Source organism: Tasmannia lanceolata, unplaced genomic scaffold, assembly GCF_043159265.1.
Source record: "Tasmannia lanceolata isolate RefF3 unplaced genomic scaffold, GAP_Taslan_0.1 ptg000015l, whole genome shotgun sequence".
NCBI classification, from domain to species: Eukaryota; Viridiplantae; Streptophyta; class Magnoliopsida; order Canellales; family Winteraceae; genus Tasmannia; species Tasmannia lanceolata.
Genome location: NW_027518692.1, coordinates 58,905,695 through 58,925,238, shown reverse-complemented (window position 1 = coordinate 58,925,238; position 19,544 = coordinate 58,905,695). Strand labels below are relative to the sequence as shown.

At 37.6% G+C, this 19,544-nt stretch overlaps 1 protein-coding gene and 1 non-coding gene across 4 annotated transcripts; both read right to left on the bottom strand.

Annotated features, from left to right (window-relative positions):
- Positions 1 to 835: 835 nt before the first annotated feature.
- Positions 836 to 915, bottom strand: TRNAL-UAG (transfer RNA leucine (anticodon UAG)). Its single transcript has one exon. It is a non-coding gene; the product is annotated as a tRNA-Leu (tRNA).
- A 1,129-nt stretch (positions 916 to 2,044) lies between these two features.
- AO (L-aspartate oxidase) lies at positions 2,045 to 16,197 on the bottom strand. Of its 3 annotated transcripts, none has more exons than XM_077397554.1 (8): positions 16,046 to 16,197; positions 15,181 to 15,324; positions 13,663 to 14,017; positions 11,310 to 11,552; positions 10,157 to 10,213; positions 9,932 to 10,012; positions 3,536 to 3,597; positions 2,045 to 3,377 (listed from the first exon to the last, which is right to left on the bottom strand). In XM_077397554.1, exons 2-8 carry the CDS (start codon positions 15,312 to 15,314, stop codon positions 2,366 to 2,368), a joined length of 1,944 nt encoding a protein of 647 aa, XP_077253669.1. In that variant the 5' UTR covers positions 15,315 to 15,324; positions 16,046 to 16,197; the 3' UTR covers positions 2,045 to 2,365. The 3 variants fall into 3 exon arrangements, with proteins under 3 accessions (XP_077253669.1, XP_077253671.1, XP_077253670.1); XM_077397556.1 differs by lacking the exon at positions 16,046 to 16,197 and adding an exon at positions 15,871 to 16,018; XM_077397555.1 differs by lacking the exon at positions 16,046 to 16,197 and adding an exon at positions 15,434 to 15,817.
- Positions 16,198 to 19,544: the final 3,347 nt, after the last annotated feature.

Below are 19,544 nucleotides of genomic sequence, written 5' to 3'. Positions count from 1 at the left end.
TAAAATTAAGGTATGGCCCGCACCATAGGATGATCCAAACCGTCCATTAGATGGTGCACACCCTAAATAGGTTGCGCCCAAAAAATCATTTCCTTAGGTTGATCCTAACCCTCCGATCTGTAGAGGTACTGAATGATCCTATTCCTCTATAGATCAGAGGGTTAGGATCAACCTATGGAAATGATTTTTGGGGCACAACCTATTTAGGGTGTGCCCCATCTAATGAATGGTTTGGATCATCGTATGGTGCGGGCCATACCATACTTTTAATAATAAAATGCAATTTATTTTGGCTACCGATGTTGGCACTACGATTTTTTGATAATTGCATACACTCACTCACTCAGCTTGTCTTTATTATTTCAACATCTGTCAAAGGTTATTATAGTTCCCAAAATGCTCTCAGAAGCTAATTAAAAGGAAAAGACAAGTTAAGTCTATGTTTGGGGGATCTGGTAGCCGATCCACAGAGTTTCTAGTAGTTTTCCTAAAAAAAAAACACTTAAAAATATACAAAAAATGGCATTGATTAACGGGGAGAGGCGGGGCGGGGAGGGGACAACTCCATCCCCTTCCCCTTCCCCTCCCCGCACCGGGGAATTTTTAAAATCCCCTTCCCCTTACCCTTCCCCTCTCAAATCGGGGAATCCCCTCCCCAAACGGGGCGGGGCGGATCCCTGCTTTTTCGGGTGAAATTGCCGGCCCTAATAAAAAGCTCCTAAAAAACAAGCTCCCCAACTTACTGTATAGTGATTAATAACTCCTCTGTTCAAGTAGGAGGAAAAAGTGCGGTAGTTGGATTTAGTGCATGTGGAAACAAAAACCAAAACACTTGTGACAGCTGTGGGATTTGAACCCACGCCCTTTCGGACCAGAGCCTAAATCTGGCGCCTTAGACCACTCGGCCAAACTGTCATTATGTCTAATCTAATGATTATGTTATATGATATCTAATTAAATCTTGCTAGTCTTCTGAACATGGCTTATGACCCTACTGTATTGCAAAATGAGTTATACGTGTGTTACATAGGTGGGCATCCTCTTTGATCAATGATTGGAATTTGTAAAGCAAAATATTTTATCCACTTTACAATCTATGTAGACATACTTAAACTTGAATTTCTCATGTGTCATCCCAAAATTCTTTGGATGAGGGATATTTTTGTCTTTTAATCAAAGAGGAATGTGGGCCATATGATGAAATTTGATCAAGGACCCACTTTTTGCTATGATCTTCAGATTGAAACAATATGGTAAGCCCTGCGTGGAGGGTTGGACCCACCACCACCACACACACAAGAGAGAGAGAGATGTAACTACTTTGGAAACAATTATTTTCAAGGTCTGATCAATAGAAGAGGTCTACTTCACTCTCTGATCAGTTGTGGTTCAATGGTGGCTCTACGGAATATCTTAATTAGAGTTGCTCAATGGTACTCAAGGTGAGGTTCGAGGTAATTGTAGAAGGATTAATTAGAGTTGCACTCTGCTCGACGAGGAGTCCATGTCATACTCATAAGCAGTCATTACAAGAGTGGGATTAAAAAAATTATAGTGCTAAAAGGCAACCAAACATGAGATGGGACGAAAATTTTACTAAAAACTTCCTAGGTTTTAAATTTTACTGACAACCAAACGGACCATTGTTTGTAAGGTTGGAAGTTTATAGGAGTTTGGACAAAAGTTGCTCTTAAGTTATCTACAGAGGTTGCCATTTACCACGTGGTAGTGTATTCTTGATTCCGTCTTAATCTAATATTGGGCAAGAACTCTCTCTCTCTCTCTCTCTCTCTCTCATGCAAAGGACAACATCATCCTACAACAATTAATATCTTTAAGTGATTGGAGATTGATTTGTGGAGGCTTTCTTGATGAATGTAGACCGTTGTTATTCTATTTTCTAATCATATTTCTCTCATCAAAGAAATTAACTGCATAATGTCATCTGGTTAATTAACAGATACATATTAGCTGGATACTGTCATCTGGTTTTTAATAAAATCCTTACTAAATTTGCCTGCCAAAACACCCATGAGACATGCTCTTATTGATACTCTATAAAGTGTGTTTTATAATAAAAATAAGATCCAATATTCCTGGTTGAAACAGGGTTTTGAATGTAAAAAAAATAAAATAACATCCAATATTCAGGGTTACATCTAAACATGTCTGGTTCATGGCAGATCTTTATAAGCATTATTTTGGAAAATTTTCAGGGGCATTTGTATCTCAAATTTGCCAAAAAAATTGGTACAATGTGACTGGGAAGAGGATTCTTGTAGCTCTCCTTTGTAAAAGTTGTATACATCTATCTCCATTTCAAATATGAGAGAGAGAGAGAGAGAGAGAAACTCCTCTTTCAGTTTCAACAGTGATGTTGTTTATGGACTCGCTGTGAACTCCATGCCCCCTTCATGGAAGAACTGGGAAAGATAACTGTTGGTCGCCTCTTGCTCTCCACCACATGAGGGAAATCCACTGTGAAATGAAGTCCGCGGCTCTCATGCCTGGCTAGGGCGCTGCTCACAACCATCTTCGCGCAACAGAAGAGATTCCTCATCTCACACGCCTCTAATCCAACCATTGTCGGCTCCCACCCACGCTGAAACAGATACTCCTCCCACTCTGCCTCCAACTCCAAAACCCTCAACTCCGCCGTCTTCAATCTATTTGTCGATCGAACTATACCCACATATTCCCACATGACCAATTGCAACTCCCTCCTTGTCTCCCTTGTTATTTGTACAATATCCGCCAGTACTTCATTTTTTAATGACATGGGCAGCTTGGGTTGGCCCCATGCCTTTGAAACACTTAGATCAAGATTCGAGCAGGCCATGTGGTCTATCGAGGGCTCCACAGCCCGTTGTGCAAAAACTAAAGCCTCAAGCAATGAGTTACTAGCCAGTCTGTTCGCACCATGCAACCCCGTGCACGCAACCTCGCCAGCCACATATAGACCTCTCACATTGGTCTCTCCATGAAGCCCGGCACGGACTCCCCCACACATGTAATGAGCGGCGGGTACAACTGGTATTGGTGCACGAGTTATGTCCAACCCATGTTGGAGGCACTCGGCGGCTATGTTGGGGAAGTGAGAAAGAATATCATCTCTTGGCTTGTGGCTTATATCGAGTAACACGTACTTCTCGTTGCGTTTTTTCAGCTGGTCATCGATGCTTCTCGCAACTACATCTCTAGGAGCAAGCTCTGCTCTTTCGTCGTATAAAGGCATGAATCTTTCCATGGACTGATTGTAGAGGATGCCGCCGTCTCCTCTGACAGCCTCCGTGATTAGAAATGCATTTTCTCGTCTCTTAGTCGGCTTGATCGGAAGCCCATCATCAGCCAAGGCTGTTGGATGGAACTGCACAAACCTAAAAAGAAAATAGAAAAGCATTGGAATTTCACCTATTTGCAGTCAGATGCAATGAATTGTTGCTCATACTTATTCATAATGCTATATAAATTTGGTTAAGATATCGTAAAGAGAATACTTGCTGGTCATTAATATATTTTGAGGGTGTTCACTTACTCCATGTTGGAGATCACAGCTTGAGCACGATGTGCCATCGCCATTCCATCACCAGTGGCTACCTGTAAAATATCTTTGAGGAATCAGCATAATATACTTTCTTTTCGCTTTCTGCTGGTGGGTAAGATGGGATTGAAACCCGGGGCTCATAGTTATAACAAGCACCATTGGATGGATATATACAGGCTTGGCAAGCCTAACAAATATCACATATCTATTTTATATGCTCTAGAAACAATAATTTTTTTCCACTTCTTACAAGGGTACCTACGCATGCATCTGAGGTAGAACTTGTTTCTTGCAATATCAGTCAGAGTTAATGGTTTAGAAAACATTAACACCCAATAATTTAAGGTCAGTGTTGGGAGGAATCTTCCATTGAAGAATATGGAAGAAATTTGTCACCCAAGTAGTCTGTTCAGTTGATCTAAAAATCGAAAAGTTACCCTTAACTTATTAGTATATTTTTGAAAAAGGAGAACTCTTAAGAAAATGGTGATTCTTGATTTGAATCAAACTGTTCTTCTGGTGGCTTAAGGACAGAAGTAATGACGTTTCTGCATTGTCAAATTGAACAAGTCACATTGTTTTCCCCAAATTGAGAGAAAAGAATGAAATAACGTAAATAAAGATCACAGTGCAACAAGAATAATCTAAAAAATGAAATTAAGTAATAACAAAGAAGGTAAACATGTCCTATAAAAAAAGGTAAACATGAGCGGGCCCTAAACATCAGAATTCATCAAATAAAACAATTCGGAGTAATGTCTTATATATATATATTGATGCCATAGGGTATCCCCGCCCCACTTTTGTAGGGCGGGGCTATTCCCTAGGGATGCGCGCAGGCACCCGGAGACCAAGCGCATCGGGTAAACAAGAGGGGATTCGAACACTCATCACTGGGGAGCAAACCCATGACTTTACGCCAAAGAGCCACACTCTTCCGGGTTATTCACTTTATACAAAAAACATTTCTATTCTTGGAAGGAAAATAGAAATGTTTATTCAATTTATACAAAAAACAAAATGATAACAAAGCAACAGAACAAGATCCATCCAGAAATTTATTTAGAAAAAATAGAAGTTTCTTATTATGACCGTGCTCTATTGTGACCTGGTGGTCATGGGTAAGGTTGCTCCATTGTGACCCGGTGGTCACGGGTGCGAGTCAAGGAAACAGCCTCTCTACAAAGCAGGGGTAAGGCTGAGTACATCTAGCCCTCGCCAGACCCCGCAATGGCGGGAGCCTCATGCACTGGGCCGCCCGTTACTATGACCGTGCTCTAAATTATGGGTGAAAGTTTGGCTGGGCCCAAGCAAGTAAAGCACCATGGGGTGATGTCTGGGCCAACTTTACACTTGGGTTGGGCTCACATGTAAAGTTATATATGATTAATTTAGGGCAGTGATAAATCGACCCCCAAATATCTTAAATCGACCGCCTATGCGTCTTTCTCTCTCCTCTGGGTTAGAGAGAGAAAGACGCATAAGGGGTCTATTTAAGATATTTGGGGGTCGATTTATCACTGCCCTTAATTTATCATTTCTATACATACAGGTGAATTATGATAATAATAATAATATGTCTTGGTGTCATAGTAAGTGATACTCCTTTTCTCTTAATATATATTAGAGCATTGAAATTTGCAAAATATTAATATTAGATTCATTGGCTTCTAATATTGGATCATATCTTTTTTTCACACCATTGCAATGATCATTGTATAATCTTTCGTTTATGAAGGTATATAGATTTTTATGGGTGGCACATATAGTATTTGTTCACTGTTCATTTTTTTCCTTCATATTTTTTGTCAGTGAAAATCTTGGTTGACTCGGCACGACACGATCGAGTATTCGGTTGATGCGGCTAAGTACTCGGCTGACACAGTCATAATTCGGGAGAGTCAAAGGAGTTTTTTATTGACTTTACTGGGCAAAAAGTGGAACGCAGCCAAGGTAAAAGAAAGTTGACTCGGGGGAGTCCACGATGACACGGGAGTTTTAAAACTATGGTTTTTGTTTTATGATGATATAGAGATAATCATGATGTCCATTACTCTTCTATTTTTTTAATTGTACAGGATATTATTACTCTTTATTATATTATAAATGATATTGAAAATATGGTTTTATACTGAATAGAGCGTAATTATAAGGAAAATGCCATACAAGCCTTAGCCCTTATCTAAGCCCTTACAAATGAACAACGAAGATCAAGTGGTTTATACATCTAAAAGAAACTAAGTGGACCAATTTAGATATATTCATAAGTCTTTGACTATAGCATGGAATTGAATATTTGCAAGATAAATTCATTCTTTTATGTTTAATGTTTATTTTTAGTAGATTTGAGTACCTAAACGGGATAAATATGCATACCAGATCAGTTAAATTTGGGTACCCGGGACCAATTTAGATATATTCATAAGTCTTTGACTATAGCATGGAATTGAATATTTGCAAGATAAATTCATTATTTTATGTTTAATGTTTATTTTTAGTAGATTTGAGTACCTAAACGGGATAAATATGCATACCAGATCAGTTAAATTTGGGTACCCAAACGGGTACCCAACCCATGTTCATTTCTTGGGTAGGGCTGGGTTCCTGATGGGATATAAAATTTTGACTTGGGTTGGGTTTGGGGAGTCTCTTGAGCCTAACTTGTGTTTGGGCTGGGTTTGGGTTTATAATTTTAGAAATGGGCTTTACTCAGGTTAACCCCTGCCCAAGTACGGTGTTTGGGCTGGGTCTGGGTTTATAATTTTAGACATGGGCTTTACTCGCGTATACCCCTGCCCAAGTAAACCCAGCTCAACTTGCACCCCAAGCTCTAACGAGAAGATATAGGTCCCAGTTTTCACTAGATGATGCTTATTCAACAACACAGAAGATGAACCAAATGGTATCTAAAGGGAATCAATATCCAATAAAGTCCTTCGTCCTCAATGGATTTTTAGTGCAAAAGTTTTTAATGAGGAAAGAAAGAAACAAGAGCGAATCTAAAGTTTTAGCAATACTGGCATGAGAATGGTAATGTGGTTAGTATCTGCGCCCCAAAGTTCTACCGTTCTGTATGAAATACTAGAGACCATATGGCTTCAAAACTTCAGTTGGAGACTAAGGTGACAATGATAGACTTGGACCTTATCTCCAATTTTCAGGGCAACCATGGATATTTCAGCATATATCCACCACATTGAATATACTGAATATTCTTTACGAAACTTGAGGAATCCAATGAGGAGTTAGGCTGAGGATTTTAAGAGTGACATTTCCCCTAGGGAACATATCAAGAAGCCATACTTGACCTACATGTTGGAAGCAGTGTTTGTCCTAAGTCTCTATTTATCATTAATAAATCCTGAAAGAGAATAATACGTCTCTTGAATATGTTGTTATTAAGCAACCATGTTATGACATCACAGTATCACACCCAAACTTCAGGCCAATAAGAGAACTCAAATAATCTCCAATTCTCCATGTATCCAGGAATATCCTAGCAGCATTACCTCTGGAGAGGCCTTGTTGACATGGACGGCCGCAGTCGGAAGAAAAAAATGATTTGTCACTTTCCATTTGTAATCATTTGGAAGTAACAAAGGACCGCAGTCATACCAGAGATCATAGGATTCACTCCTTGTTAGTGGACGGAGTTCAAGTCAATTATGTGTCGTTATCTTCTAAGATTGTGTCTTTCTATAAGCGAATCCACCCCTCCAAGGATCAATTCTTCCATATCCCCGAAAACCTGGAGTTTAGTCAGATTGATTGTGTTGCCAAGGGGAAGCTCGAAAGCTCGTTTAGCAAAGACAATGTGAGAAAATCTCTGTTCTCCATGAAGGGTGATAGGGCCCAAGGACCCGATGGGGTTTGCATAGCATTCTTCCATGAGTTCTAGTGAATCATTAAAGGGGACATTGTGGTGGTGTTTGATGAGTTCTTTGAAAGCTTCAATTTAGACAAATGTATGGGGTCACCTTCATCTCTCTCATTCCTCATAAAGCATAGGTGGAATGTCTGTCCGACTTTAGACCAATAAGATTCATACGAATTGTATATAAGAACCTCTCTAAAGTTTTAGCGGACAGAATCGGGGTGTGAGAGCAGGATTATCTCCAAAAATGGAAATGGTTGTATACAAGTCAGACAGATCTTGGATGGTGTTTTAATAGTTAATGAGTGCTTCGACTTCTATCACAGAAGTGGAAGGTGTGGTTTCATTTGTAAGGTTGATAGTGTTGAATGGACTTGTCTCGATTTCCTTTTCAGTAAATGGCCTTCAGGATAGATGGGGTCTTTGGATGCAAAAAAGCATTACTTCATCTTGGTTTTCGATCTTGGTTAATGTGACCCCTTGTGTTTCAATCAATAAAATTGGGCACTCAGATCTGGAAATCACGCACTTGCAAAATGCAGATGACACACTGTTGTTCATCAGCGACGATAACAGGAAAAAAAAAATTAAACGTGCTTCTGAACTATGTCACAAATATCATTCTCGGGAATTTCTAGGCAAAGGAAAATCTCGGGATAGATTTTTTTTTTTTGGGTTTATATCGGGAAAAACAATAAAAATAAAATTATTTAAAAAAATACTTTTTTTTGAATGATAAAAATATATAATTAAATAACATTTAAGAAAAAATGTAAAATAAAAATGTCAGGATAATATCGTGATATTATCACAATAATTTATGATAAAAATGAAAATGTTTTATTTCAGGATTTTGTTGATTTATCAAAATGTAGTGATAAAAAACGGGATAGATTTTGTCGATTTATCAAAATGTCGCGATAAAAAATGCGATATTTTGAAAATATCGGAGATATTTGTGACATGGATTCTGAGATGTTACCATTCAAAAAAAAAGAAAGATTCTGAGATGTTATGAGGTTGTTTCTGGGCAGCGGATCAACTTCGACAAGACATTGGTGATGGGTGTTGGTTTGGAGTTGGAGAAGGATCTTAGGATTGCTAGCCTGCTTGGCTGTCACCATGCTAGTATTCTTAGTACCAATTTGGGCCTTCCGCTTTGCATTGGGAGACCTCCCAATAGGCATTGGGATTTTATGATTGAGAGGGAGAGGAATGTTTTGACGTGGAAAAAGAACCTTCTGTCCCTGAGTGGCAGGAGTAGCCTTGTTAAAGTTGTCTCTCCAACCTCACTACGCACTTCGCCCCTGTTTCGTTGCCCTATTCAATTGGTGAATCAGATTAAACAACTATAGAGGAATTTTCTCTAGAGTGGCAAGGAGAGATGCAGAAAGTAATATCTGGTTTGCTGGGATGAGGTTTGTCGGTCTAAAAAAGAAGGGTGGGATTGGTATGCAGAGACTGCACTTATGAACCACGCTCTTCTTGGGAAGTGAATATGGAGATTTGGGATTGACAGAAACCTTGTGTGGCGAGGAGTTACCAAAGGGAAGTATGGCTCTAGTTTTGGAGATTTGTATTCGCTTGATGAGTGGAGACTCCGAATTGTCATGACTTGGAGTGAAATCACTCGTATTGCCCGCTCCTTTAAGAGTGCCGTTCATTCCAAACTGGTTTCTTGAGGAAGAGCCAAGCTCTGGATACTTAGTGCGGGTCCAATCCTTCGAGCATTGACTTCTTGTCTCTTTTTCGAGTCACTTCTGATAAATAGATTGTCGTGGATGCCTCTTTTACTCTATTGAATGGGAACGTAAACTGGAAGGTTCAATGCAGGATAGCATTTTTTTGACTAGGAGATAGAGAACCGACCCTTCAACACAATTAGCAACCATTGCAGGAACAATCGATACCATTATGGGCCCTAGGGAATCTTTAACAGTGTTTGAGTTCTTAATTTTTCAGCTGTAATATACTTCACCAGAATGAGCGTGCATGAAGACATATCCATCAACACGGTCCTCACTCCTCACCACCACCATCAACATAACGTCCATCCATGTTGCTCATTCCCACAGTACTGTTTGTTGAATTTGTTAAGTATTTGAATGTGAATTATTTCAGACTACTACTAATATAATTTTCTTTAAGTGATCAACAACTTTAAAGACAGAGGTACCCACCATGAAAAAGGACCTCCACTAAATCCATATAGAACAGACTTACACAAAACATGATGTAAATTTTAAGCTTTATTATCAATTCTTTACTTTCTACCATATCTTGGAACTTATACAAAGCATCTAGCAAAACAGCATGTGCTCCACATGAACATAGCTTTTGCCATTGGAACACATGATGCATGAACCTCAAAATTCCAATGCATCAATCAGAAGTTTAACCTTAAGGACTTGAAACATAAGACTTGAGTGTACTGATTTTCTCTCAAATCATACAAGATGCCAAGAGTGCAAAGGACATGCACCAAAGTGAAGAATCATAAAACTAGACAATACCGGTGGATTTGTGGTTGTTGGGTAAATATGTCCTGCTCCTCCAGATGCAAGTAAAGTCACCTTTGAGATAAATCGAATCACCTGGAAATCATACGCATCCAAGAAAAATAACAAAAACTGTGACACTTTGCGGGTAAAACAGTAGGTGTAGAACTGAACATGTACTGACTGACAAAACGGGTAAACATCAAAGCAGAGAACTGTAAAACAAGACCATTATATAACCTGTTGAGTTTCGGTATTGAGAGTGTCCACACCATGACAGTATATTTCTGAATCATCCTGCAAAACCATCATAAGAAACATTCTTTAGGCCTACTTTTGCAATCATTTCACTTCCTCTGGCAGTGCAAATTAATTATTAGGCTTCAGACATAAAAACAAATGCAAATTCCAAATATCCATAGATCATAAATAAAGAAATGTTTAGCACTGGATTCAGACATGGACTTCTCCAAAGGCCTGGGTGAGGAGCAATTTTTTCATTGACTCAGCTAAGTTTCAAGTTTTTTATTGACTCCATAGGGCCAAAGCCAGGTCAGTCGGCTAAATAAATGAATGTCCATGAAAAAATTGAAATGCATGCATAATTACAGGCATTGATGCTCTCTGTGAAAACAGTAAGGGAGAAAAAGAAACTGCTACTACTAAATTAAGAAGGAAAAGTCAGATAATTTTACTGCACAAAGGAAAATAACAACTCGGAAACAACAGGATTCTACTTAAGGATCTAAGGAGATATTACTGAGAATCAAATAAAAACTTATGATGCACTGATGTAAATATGAGATGGTCAAGATCACATTCTGTGCAGTTCAGTGTTAATGGGTTACTTAAGTGAAAGGGAGACTATGGTGACGATGATGATGAGTTTCTGAATGCCCTTCAAGTTTAAGATGAATGGAAATATTTTTCCATTTCCTTTTTATCAATCAGAAAGAGAAAACATTTTTCAACCAAAAGTAAACTACAGGAGACCAACAAAGGATGTGGCAATAGGAATTACAAATTCATTTTTCATCAAGTTGTAATGGCAAAGCTACTACAGTGAGGCTTAGGAAATACTAAAACACAATGATTATTGGACCAAAGCACACAAACCATTGACAACCTGACGCCAAGAATAATAAAAAAGTTGGTCCTCAAGAAATCCCTTAATAGGATGTGCAACTAAGCAAATGGACCCCTACTATATCATAATCCAAGTTTAGTGCAACTTAAAATGAACATTAAAAATCCAATTAAAAATTGATGGGACAACTTATGAGAAGCTTCTGTCGGCGAATTGGTACAAAATGTTACCTTTCTGACACAAGAAAATGATTTATAAACGTAAAGTACAATTGATTCAAAAAAAAAAAAAAAGATTAGACAGAACCTGAGAAGTAAGCAAATCTATGGCAAAGTGGTGTTCAAACATAAAAATGCTAGGATTGTCAACAACAGCATTGAGTAATGCCCGCTCGATCTCTTTTCCTGTCATATCAGCAGCATGAACAATTCTGTGATGAGAATGACCACCCTCCCTTGCTAGATGCAAGTTTCCATCTTCTCCATGATCAAATGATGCACCCATAGCTATCAGCTCTCTAACTCTATCAGGACCTTCAGTGCACACCACCTGTGCCAAACACTAAAATTTAAGAAAAGGTCCAAGTATATGGAACACAATCAATGCACACCAAACATTTTAACATTTAAGAAAAGCTTCAACTCAATTATACGGAACACAATCAGACATATCATTGCTACATAATTGAAGATCACGTATATCAGACATACTTTAAGTATATAAAGAGAAAGACACGGTACACACAAACTTGCACACACCAGTACAGTCCAGTGAGGGAATAAAAAGAGAACGAAACAAACTCATGACACTGTTAATCTACTGATTATTCTAATTTAACTTCCATAGAAACGTATGATAACTATGTGGCACAATTGATATTTTTTGAGAAGTTACAATTTATTTCATTACTAAACAAGGAATGGATAAGTACAAACAGCACGAGATCACTGTTGGGACAGAGGTTACCCCTCAACAAGTTGACGCCTGCTAAACACTGCTTTCAGCTACTGAGTCAACACAGCCATTCATATCATGAAGGGCATACTGAGTCAGCACGCCAGATTTCACATGCAATTCATATAAATATAATTATATAATGCATACTGATATAGCATACTATTAATACACTTATGGTTATGGTTTCGGTATATATTTTGGTTTCAATAAACATTTCAGTGCGGACGGAAATGGAAACATTTCGGTCGTTTTGTGTCAATAAAGATGGAAATTTGACACCATGCATTAAAGTTGATCATCACTTTATCAGTAAAAAAGTTTTGCTAAAGAAAGAAAGCCATGTCCTCCATAAAAAAAGGATCATATTGCCGACATAATGACCACGGTTTATCTTCCGATAGGCACCAATATCTATCCTAAAGTTCTTTGATGCATTAGTGGGATAAATCAGCTTGAGAAGTATCTTCAGAGAGGTGAATGGGATTCAGTCCATTATTTAATTAATTTCTTTAATTGGGAAGATTCACTATAATTTTTGTGAAACAACCAATTAACTCCAAAAGCTTAAGCTGTTGGAGAAGGCGTTTTTTTATTCTTTTATACTTTAACGCTCCCCCTCACGTGTGGCCCCTCTTTCTTTGGGTTGGCCTACACGTGGCACATGTGGCCCCACTTTTGGGTTGACCATTGCATGTGGATTTTTGACACCAAGGAGGTTTGAACTCAGAACCTTTGCTTTGATACCATGTGAAACTACCAGTAACTCCAAAAGCTTAAGCTGTTGGAGAAGGCGCTCTTTATTCTTTTACACTTTAACAATTTTCATTTACTAGGACATCGTTCATTTTGTCTTTCACTAATGGTATAATAGTTGTTCGTAATACCAATATATAACAACCAAACTTGTGAACTCAAGCTAGGTGAAGAATTAGCTTCATCATTCTGGGTATGTATAGAAATTGGGTTGAGTTGTAGAAATCATTGAACGATGGATACAATAGAGTTGTAAAATCAATTTAGTCATTGAATTTATATCATTTAAAGTTAAAACAAAAAGAAATATCTAAACATTTGAACTGTGTAAAAATAAGAAAGACCCATATATCGATCATGATCTAACATCCCACATCGATTTTAATGTCCTCATTTTTTGTAATAATAAACTATATAATGCAACCAGAGTCGACTGATCATCATGAGAATGGAGTCATCTTTCTTTGAAATTCAATTTCATCACCATTCAGTCCATAACATGGCTAATGCTAGAACCATTAATGACAATTAAGCCCAACTACATTCATTTCTGAGAAAATTTTATCATTCATGTACAGTTTGGGTGAGTATCCAGATTACATCTTGAATTATTTTCCAGGGGATTCACATTGTAGAATGTGAATCATACATCATAGGATTTTTTCAACAGAGTTGCTTTGTTTTAGAACCGCACAATGAAAGAATGTCCAATTTGGAAAAATGTGCTCAGAAGTACTTTAAAAAATGCAACAAGCAGCAACAGTTTAAATTAAATATATGTATGTACGTATGTATGTATATGAACTAAATATCACTGGGGTCCATGACAGGCCAGAAGGACAATAAAATGAAAGTGCCCACAGAACATATACAACATCATGGCCACTTAAATACATGGCGGAGATCAAAGATGCAACAGTAAAACATTATTAAGATTGTTCATGCTTACCCTAACGGTCTCCTCATCACATAAATATGCCCCGGCAACAATTGTATCCCGCATGTGATTCTCAACAGAATCTGAAGGGCCCAAAACAGCACTAACACCACCCTGAGCATAGTTCGTGTTGCTCTCATGAGGCTCAGCCTTTGTAATTACTGCCACAGATCCATGTTTTGAAACTTCTAGAGCATACCGAAGACCAGCAACTCCACTACCAACGATAACAAAGTCAAAATACTTTGTAGCATTATCACTCAAGCATGACAGAGTAACATTTCTGAGGAAGTCACTATTATCATAAGGAGAAGTTCTAGAAAAAGCATGCCCCTGGATCAGCAAGAACTTGGACACTCCACATGACCTGGAACATCAAAGGCAAGGCCAAACCCTTGAATTAAATCATTCAGTTCAAAGATATTTACATTCAATAGAAAAGAATTGGCATATTTTACTGTTTCCCATCTCTACCCTTGAATTAAATCATTCAGTTAAAAGATATTTACATTCAAATGAATATGATTGGAATATTATACTGTTTCCCATATGTTAAGATATAGACATGAGATAAAAAGAATGAACTAGATATAATAGAGAATTTTATAAATAGTAGGTTGTCGAAATCAAGATTACAGGATTTGATGCAGAGCTGCTCAAGGCATGATAAAAATAAAGAAGCATTTTACATTATAAATTGTATAAAAAATGAACTGTGCTAAAAAATAATATAAAGGAAACGCATTCGTACATTCCATGTCCATATATTGCAGGGTCTCTATTTATGTTGACAGAAAATTGCAAGATGATGTTGATAAAGAAAATATGGGTCCTTAATGAAAAAAATCGAATTGGAACAGTTATTTAAGATACCTGCAAAGATACAACAACTACATCAAAACAAACTGTCAATGATCTCAAGATCTTGTAACAGGAACGTCATAAGCAATAGACACACACAACATAGTAAGGTGAAGATTCCAAATTGCTTTAAGGTTCCACATAAGGGATATCCTTTAAATTTGGTAGGAAGTATTTAAGAATTAAAAGATAATTTTTTTTTAAAAAAAAGCTGTGGAAATTTAAAGAATAAGTAGATAGCATAGGGCAAAATTCCTCTAACCCAAGAGGTCCTCCTTGTTGGACATCCCAGTTTGCAATGCATCCCCAGACCCCGACAAGTATCATCTTTAAATTCTTTTGTAAATACCATGAAAATTTAAAAAACAAAGAAGTGACTCACAAGTTACATGTGATTCACTCAAAGATCAATAGGATTGACCAGAAAAATGAAGATGGGTGAATACACTCAGCTAAACTTGGAAAGTGCTTATGTATTGTAATTCCCTCCACTCACAATCCTTCCTAGTTTCTATCATGGTTATATAACCATTCAATTTCAAGCTGACAATTGTATGATGCACGTTAAATAGGCATGGAAAGAAGAATCTACTTTAATAAAGAGAAAAATACCATGGCAGAGATCCTTGTTGCCCTATACTATGAGCATAATTATAGTCTGATGGATACCTTGAAATATCTTTCTGTATGCATCTCTTGAAAGTTAAGCCAGATAGCCAAGAATCTTGACTATGCCAATTTCCCCTACATAGTTTCACTCCTCTATGCAAGTTGGCACTCCCTGCCACCAGACTAACCGCCATTTTAAAACTTCTGCAACAAGAAGTAGAACAATGTGAACAAATACTTCAAGGGCAAAATTATGTCTGTATAGAGTGAACAAGCTATTGTCTCTAGGATTAGTTCAAAGAATTTGGATCACCTAAGATCCTTTGTTTCCCCCCTTTTTCTAGATATGGTCTCTAGGGATCGGGGCGGTGCTTTGTGCTCTTGATTGTAATATCTTTTTTGTATTAAAATGTATCAAAGGGGTCCTGCCTAACCCCAACTTACCCATCCAGAAAAAAAAAAGACTAAATGAACGAACAACTTGAGAAAGAAGAATCACTGAGCATGGTTAATCATAAATAATCAAGATCCATTCATGAACAAAATATCAACAGAGAAGGCCTACATAAGGCAATTAAAGATGAATCAAATGTTTGATTTAAATCAAGAAACCACCGTTGGAACAAAACCCAGATTCCCAAAAATCTACTTAAACATTTGATCAAACAACTGGCATGATATCTACATTCTAGACAAAACCCACCCATTCCAAACATTATAAAACAGAGAAAGAAAAAAAAAAAACGTGACCTGAATATCTTATCCTTCTCGAAAACAACAAGAGAATGATTCTGCCAATTAAAACGGAACCAAACAAAGAAAATTCTAGAACAGACCCAAAAACAGAAGGGAATTCTTATTTGATTTCTCCCCGTAGACAAAAAGTAAGAATCTAAAAAAGGAGGGTGAGAACGAAGCTTCCTACATTTTCGAGGCGCCACATCTGACTTTTTATTTCTCGGCAGCTTTTTCGAAGCTTTTGTATTGAAATGCTCGCAAAATCCTGTTCCTTTCTATGTGCCATACGTTTTCAATAAATTATAGATGGACTTCACATTATGAAAACTTCAATAGATCGGAGGGTTTGGATCACACTGCCTATGTAAATGATTTTTCGGGCACAACCTATTTACGTTGTGGCCCAACAAATAGACGGTTTAGATCATCCGATCGAGTGGGCCCTACAGTACATTTTGAAAAATACAGGTTTGTACAGCCGCCCACCCTATTTTACTGGGAACAGCTCCTCTAGTGTATTTATGACTCTATTATACTGGCTCCACCACCTGTTGTAAGCTTTCAAGCCACTCCTATTATACTGGCTCCACCTGTTGTAAGCTTACACGCCGGTAAAAAAAAGGCGAAGAGGGTGTCGCAAGGGGCGAATTTATCAGCGCCCTTTCTATATTTGTTTCTTTTTCCTTTTTCCGTTTCCCTATTTTAGTGGGCCCCACTTGCTTTGATTTTTTCAAGGGGTGGTGTTATCAAATGGACCCCATTTGATAAAGCGGTTCATTAAGGCAGAAACAGTTCGAGCTTTGGTAAACTGTATGAGAAGATGAGGGTATTTTAGGTATTAAGTTGGAAATGTATCTGACGTGGGAACGTCGGATCTTCTAATGTGCTTTTCACGTATGAAACAAAAGGACTTGCCTGAACTTTGAAGTGACCAAAATGACAAAAGTAGTCTCGGATCTTCTAACGTGCTTTTCAAGTATGTACTATAATGTTAAAGGGTGATGATATTTTCACCCCCCTTCATTATGCATGCGCCCCCACTTATAAAGTGATTTGACGTCAAAAGCACTAAAGTTCCCCACTTTTCACGTCAAATCACGTTATCATGGGAGATGTTAAACCATTTACGTATGGAAATGATATCAACACTGCCATGTTTTGTTATTTCTGCTAAAGCATTTTGTCTTTTAGTATTTAAAGAGCTGTCAAAAGGTTATTATTACACAAGCCGATTAAAAAAGAAAAGACAATCCGTGACCGTTCAACTATTAGAACATGGTTGTGCTGATATCATTTCCCGTTATTTATCTACTTATTAATTGTTTGCGTGCACGCGCGCGCTTGCGTGCCAGTGCAAGAAACTCGAAGGAGGAGTCAGGATCAAAAATGAAAAGTGGAAAAATAAAATGATTTTTGACATTTTGGGGAGTGCTTTTTAATTATTACAGAAGCAACCCTGGTGAACAAACATGAACAACTTTTTCGTCTATTAGTGGGCTATATTCGGATCTAGGATGCTCCATTGGATTTTGTGGATACATGTGGGCCACAGCCTGAAACAATTCCAAACCTTAGAACATAGATCCAATGAAAGTAGCTCGGATCTAGTTGCTTGCCCAAATCTTACTTGATTTGCTTCTACCATAAACTATGTGCCAACTTGTTCTCAATAACCATCGTCTAACCATAAAGAATATTTTTTAAAGACTACAAGAAAGCATCCCTTTAGATTTTAGACCTATGATAAACAAATTGGCATGGGATGGATGCCAGATTTTAAGGATGTTTGCCCTTTACATCAGCTCCCATGATTTGTCTTGTTGTCGGAGATCTTCTTTATTTTAAACATCCCTATTGCTTATTGATAATACATGGGTAATTGTCTTATTCGAGGAGAAAAACATATAAAGTTGAGAGGAATGTTAATATAAAAACAATAAAGTCGTGCGAAATAGACATCTTCAAAAGAAATTCAGCATTGGTATTCAATGACCCCGTATTTTTCAATGCGTTGGCATTTTTTGTGTATATAATCAAGAGCCACATTTGCGTTACGACAGATAACCTCCCATAAATCTTCTCCCACTAGATAAGACTCTATGCATGTTTTCCATGTATTGTAGTTTGATTGATTTAGTAACTCAATACCAAGTCTACTGACTCTTCCGCTTGTATTCAACTCCAAAAGCATTGATTGAACTTCTTCACCGGAGAAATATTAACATGCACTAACTATCACCTTGTGGCTCTATACCATGTAAAGAATGACGGATTCCACAACATCGGAATATCCGATTCGCAAATAGTGAAACCAAACTTTACACTAGCCCGAGATTCACAATCAAAGTACAAGACTACAGGATAAGAATAGTAGAAAGATAAACGTTCAAAACATGAAGAAGATGGGCAGGTTGGCACTTTGCTTCAATAACAAACTTGCCCACAATGGAGCTTCGATGGAGGTGTATTTCCAATTGAAGAATCTCTACAAAAATTCTTCCAAATAGAGATTGAGCTGGTCAATGGAAATGTATAATTAATGGTTGAGGAAAGTGGCCGTGGGTATGAGAAAAATGGAGACTTGTTGCTTAATGAAACATGGGTGGGTTTAGAGTTTCAAAGAAGAGTTTGAATTTGAAATGGGAGTGAATTGAGAATGGTGGAGAGATGGGGAAAAATGAGTAAACACGTGTTACTCACACATGTGCAGGCTAGGCCAACAAAATAACCAAAATCCTATTGGATACAGAATAATATTTTTATCCCGACTACGTCTCTCATAAATAGAATAAAACAAAATTATCTTCTTAAAAATACAATTTCAAATTTAACAATACACACAAAATTGTCTTACGTGCACACAAGGGTCACTATGAATTTCGTGTGATGCCATTTGACCTCACCAGTTGGCCATCCGCCTTCAATTTCTCATGAACGAGATCTTCAAGCCATCTTTATGTTGAATATATTGGTATTTCTTGATAATATTATTACTCAAAGTGGAACAAGAGGAGAATAATCTTTAGAGGAGTGATAGATGCGCCGGAGAAGGGCCCATGTATAGATCCACGTCATTTTTAAAGTCGGTTGAGAAACTGAATTCAGTTGCACTTAATGATGTGGATCTATTCAAGGGCCTTTCTTTAGCCCTTGCATAAAGAGGGCCCTTGCATCTATCATTCCTCTAATCTTTAACACATTTGCATCACATCATCAGCTTTGAGATACCACCTTCTAATACATGTGTTCACAAGGAGATGGTGGACTGTCCTTTTTTTATTTTTTTTTGAGAAATTCTCTATATCGTTCCAATTTTATCGGTTGTTTTCGAAGAGATGAGTTGTTGGACTACTTAGATGACATGATAGATTGCCCAATACCCATTTTCTATATATCTTTTAAGGGGTTACATGGAATTCTTGGTTTAATAGGTTATCGATCATCATAAATTTGTTAAAAAAGATGGCAAGATTGCGGAGCCATAACAATATTCTTGAAGAAAAATTCTTCCAAGTGATATGAGGAAGCTGAAATTTCCTCTAATAATTAAAATGTCCCCTCATTCAATGTTTTACCATATTTTAAGCTACTGATATTTGCACTAATAATGAGAGAAACTCACAGTCTTTTCCTCTTTAATTGGCTGGGAATTGTAATAATTTGACAGTTGGTTAAATAATACATAA